General features: G+C 41.0%; 1 protein-coding gene across 1 annotated transcript; it reads left to right on the top strand.

Annotated features, from left to right (window-relative positions):
* The first annotated feature begins 576 nt into the window (after window positions 1-576).
* On the top strand, window positions 577-4,005 carry en2b (engrailed homeobox 2b). The gene is made up of 2 exons (XM_055033459.1): window positions 577-1,393; window positions 2,921-4,005. Exons 1-2 carry the CDS (start codon window positions 892-894, stop codon window positions 3,241-3,243), a joined length of 825 nt encoding a protein of 274 aa, XP_054889434.1. The 5' UTR covers window positions 577-891; the 3' UTR covers window positions 3,244-4,005.
* Window positions 4,006-4,801: the final 796 nt, after the last annotated feature.

Below are 4,801 nucleotides of genomic sequence, written 5' to 3'. Positions count from 1 at the left end.
TTTATGTCATCAAAAGTCTAGCAGAATATTCCTCTACAACACTCTGACAACATGACAATCAACCTGACTGTCTTATCCAAACACAAAGAAACAAGGACTTAATATTCTGAATCTCTGACATGTTCATTGATGTGGATATTTCATTTTGAGACATAAACTAAGAATTTTGAGAAATAAACTGGAATCTGTAAGTAATCCATGATGTTTTGATTCATACAAATTGTTTTAAGAAATGCATTTAATGTTTTGTAAATGTAGGAAATTATTTGAGAAATCCACCAAAGCAACATATAAAATCTGTAATCTGGTCTCATCCCAACGAGATTTATGGAATATGACTGTATATGTAACACAGCCATAATCTACTGATTAGAAAACGGAATTCCGGGAATTCCACATGATATATATTCTGTGACTCTATTGGTCAAAAACACGTGTTCGTGAGGCCTGTAAAACGACGTCAGCGCGGAGTCCTGCAGCCAATCAGAAATCAGACCCAAAATGTTTAGTGAAGTATTTGAGCGGCATTTTCATCAAGAGGATTTAGTGCAGCAGGAAGCTTCTCTAACTGAGCTGCAACAGTCTGCAGCTTCACACTTTGGTTGGTTTATTTGATTGTAACAGGTAGTTTGTGCTTCTGTGTGGTGAAGGAGGAGAGCAGAGAGGAGAGGGATGCTCTCATCACAAAGAAAGCATGATTGTATGGGCCGAAATTCACAGGCGCGTTTTCAGATCTGAGCACTTTTACCTGAGATCCAAACACACTGCCTGCTTTTCTGTCGAGTTTTTATTTTTTATTCTTTCCAACGGCATCAGCTAATTGCTAGAAGGAAGCCAGACACTGATCATAAACTTGGATCTCTTTCTTTGGAGCTTCAGCTCATCATTATTATGGAGGAAAATGTTCAAGGAGAAGCTCAGTGTCCAAAGAGTTCTGGAGGGGAGTCCAACCGGGCCATCCTGCCTCTGCTGCAGCAGCCCGGAGTTCAGCAGTCCACCCGGGTCACCAACTTCTACATAGACAACATCTTAAGGCCGGACTTTGGCCGAAAGAGAAAGAAAGGCACAATATGTGTTCGGGGAGGATACGGGCTGGAGGAGAGGAGCGAGGTGTCACAGAGAAAAGCTTCCAGGACGGACTCAAAGCGCGGCAGGACAGGAGGCGGAGAGGACAGCCTGGGGACGTCCGAGCACCAGGATGCGGGGACAGAGGCGAGCGGCCCCGGGCTGACAGCCTGCGACCCAGGCCGAGGGATCTCCTGCCGCAGCCCCGAGAGCAGCGCGGCTCCTGCGGCCCCTGCGGCCCCTACGGCTCCTACGGCTCCTGCGGCCAAGCCGATGCTGTGGCCCGCCTGGGTTTATTGTACCAGGTACTCCGACCGGCCTTCATCAGGTTGGTGGAAAATGTTTCCTCAATCACATCATTTTAGATACATTTAAAATGCGAATTTTAATGGTAAAATTAAATATTATCATTGCGATAAAAATAAATAAATAAATAAATAAATAAATAAATAAATAAATAAATAAATAAATAAATAAATAAATAAATAAAAGATGAAATTGTGGGAAAGGCGAGGGGAAAAAAATCTTATTTAAACTTTGAAATATGATCGATGGTATTTTAAAATGAGCTGGACAGTAGAAACAATAGTTTAAGTAAAAAAACGAAACACTTTGAACAAAGACTTTGCCGTTATTGCATCAACAAATAAATATTATATTATTAGAATTATTTAGCCATGATCAAAATGAAACATGAAGAATTTATAGAAAGAAGATAATTTATGTTTCATGCAGCATATTCATCATGAAACGTACGCATTCTGCAGGACTTGGGTTTTTGACTTTTGATTTTTCTGACCATAATAATCTGCCAAAGTGGACACAAAGTGTTTTATTGAAATAAAAGTGAAATGGAAAAACAAATGTTTTACAGCCATAAACATAAAATACAGAAGTAAAACCAAGTTTAACGTCATTGATCAGCCGCTTCTTTGTTATTTTACCATTTGCATTTTTTTTTTCTAACAAAAGAGTTGAGGGTTGAGGGGGGAGGGTGTGAAAACGTGAGGGGGCCGTGAAAAACAAAAATCCTGAAACATTTTAAATCTCCCTTTAGGAAGCAAGAAAGAAAAACTTGACCGCTCATCTGTGGCTGCATTTAATTGAGTGAAAAGTTGGCTTCACGTCAACATGCGCTTTGTCAGCATTCAAACAACATAAAAAATAATCAAAGGAGGAGTAACAATAAAAACGGAATGAACTGAGCATACCGGGAAGCCGAGCAAAAGTAGTTTGATTTTGTTCACCAAAATACAAAAAACAGTGTTTTAAGGTTCGGGCCCAACGAAGCCTGAAACGCACACAGCTCATCTGAACCTCGCAGCTCGGATTCATTGTTGCTCCGTTTCATCAAATGTCTGACGGTCGTTTTCATTTGTTTTTATTCAGTCTGATCCTCTTGATTTTTTGCTAGATTTTTGTCTTTTTCTCAAAACCAGTTTTAAACTTTAATGTGAAACTGAATAATAAAACCAGAGGCATTTGACCCCCACTCCCGGCCCGTCTGCTGCGACTGCAGACAACAGACCAGAAATAACAAACCTCATCAGAAACCCAAACGTTGCGCAATTTGAGGGAAACGGGAAACGTGTGATGCAAATCTGATTTAAGGGAATATTAAAAGTTTCCTATTAAAGATGCAGTGCAGGGGTATTGCCTCAGAATAAATCGCGTCCTGCATTCTGAAGTTTGGCCCATGAGATAATGAACCGATGAACAAGAAAAATCCCCGATGTTCATGTCAGGAAGTTGAGAGCGCGTCTTCCTCAGCCCGTTTAAATCACAAAAGTTTCAACAAAGCCTGAAAACGAGCTAACCGGATGTTTTGTTGTTTGTTCTCTCGTTTCCACACAAGGGCCCAGATCCCGCAAACCAAAGAAAGCCCTGACCCCTAGCAAGGAGGACAAGCGGCCCCGGACGGCCTTCAGCACCGAGCAGCTGCAGCTGCTGAAAGCAGAGTTCCAGAAGAACCGCTACCTCACCGAGCAGCGGAGGCAGAACCTGGCCCTGGAGCTCGGCCTCAACGAGGCGCAGATCAAAATCTGGTTCCAGAACAAGCGGGCCAAGATTAAAAAGGCATCCGGGAAGAAGAACTCTCTGGCGGAGCACCTGATGGCGCAGGGGCTGTACAACCACTCCGCCGGCCGGGAGGCGGAGGCCCGCTCCGACAGCGACTGAAGCCTGCACAGCAGCAGCATCCTGCACAGCAGCAGCATCCTGCACAGCACCACCATGTCTGACATCACAGTTCTGCTGGACTGTTTGAAGCGCGCGCTGATGGGGCCGCACGCCGCACGTGGCAAACTGAGATACAGCCAGAAGCAGTCTCACAGACAAATCTCTTGAAATGTTTTAGATGTATAGTTCTTTCATCTTGAAGGCTCAGCTGAGGCTCCAGGCCGGCCAGAACCACCGGCTGGCAGCCTGGCTGCTGGAACCCAAAGACAGCAGCTGCTTCAGCCGCTTCATGGTAGGCCTTCTGTTTATCCAGCTGTTCTGTTGCTACATTTTCCTTTGTGAGTCAAAGCTAAGCTATGTTTCATTTTAGAGCTGATCTGGCAGCAGGCGCCTGCAGAGCTGCTAGTTTTCTAGGATTTCAATCATTAATGGACCTGACCGGAAATGCCTTTGATCTGTGGTTCCAGTGCTGCCTTATAGCGTTTCCCTCAATTTCCCTGCAAACTATCGGTGTCAATAAGTGGGATCACGCGCTCTTATTTATATCCAACACAGCCAGAATACAGAGCAAAGACGCTCTGACATGTTTACATAATTTATTTTTCTACACAAACCTGTCTTTGAATGCAACGTTTGGCGGATCAATGATTATGAATCCAAACCAAATGTTAGCCTTACAATGCAGTCAACTTTTTAGTTTCCTTAAATTGCTTCTGTTTCCTAATGAAGATTTTATGTTTTCAGTCGTTTTGTCCATTTCTGGTAAAATTCTCCTTTTTATACATGTAAATAATTTGTGTCATGATTATGTGTAAATAAACAATGCAGATCTGGCTTTTTAGATATTTTATTTTATGCCCAAATACAGAATACATTTTATGAAAATAAGCAACTGTCCATCAGACCTGACTTTGCAAACAGTTTTAGCTTTAATTATAAATGCTCAGATAATTTGCCTCAGATGGAAATAATCTATATGTACATTTGCATTTCCTTTGTTTAAGGTGCTAATTTAAAATCCAGTGATTGAATGATTCACTTATTCAATACGTATACGCATTCACTTTATACAATTTTTTGCAAGTACAAGAAAAGCTTCAACTGATGTTTCACTCTGAACATAAATATTTTCCATAAGTGTAAAATATTGATTAAAAAGCTCCAAGCATAAAAGTCTTCACAGATCAAATGAACCATATCCTTGTTGCTGTTTCAAAAATGAAGATCAGAGAATAATAATAATCCTACAAAATTTGTAGACATTAGCAATTAAATAACCATCATAGAAACAAAGGCATGTAAGTAGAATGTATGAGCAGGAACCAATTCAGAAATATGAGGGTTCCTGGACTGGAGTCAGTTTTGGTGCTCTGTCCAAAGAAAAAAAAAAGACAATAAATATTTTACTTGTGCAAATTACTGTGATACTCAGTTAAGCAGAATCACTCAAAACCATTTGGCAGATTGCTTCATGTGCTATAATAATAATTTTTGAATATTTGAGTGTTTGAATTAATTCAAATTCAAGAACGGTAAAAAAAAAAAAGAAGAAACAAAT

Source organism: Poeciliopsis prolifica, unplaced genomic scaffold (genome assembly GCF_027474105.1).
Source record: "Poeciliopsis prolifica strain line A6 unplaced genomic scaffold, Auburn_PproV2 SCAFFOLD008, whole genome shotgun sequence".
NCBI lineage: Eukaryota > Metazoa > Chordata > Actinopteri > Cyprinodontiformes > Poeciliidae > Poeciliopsis > Poeciliopsis prolifica.
This window is presented reverse-complemented; position numbering and strand designations above follow the sequence as displayed.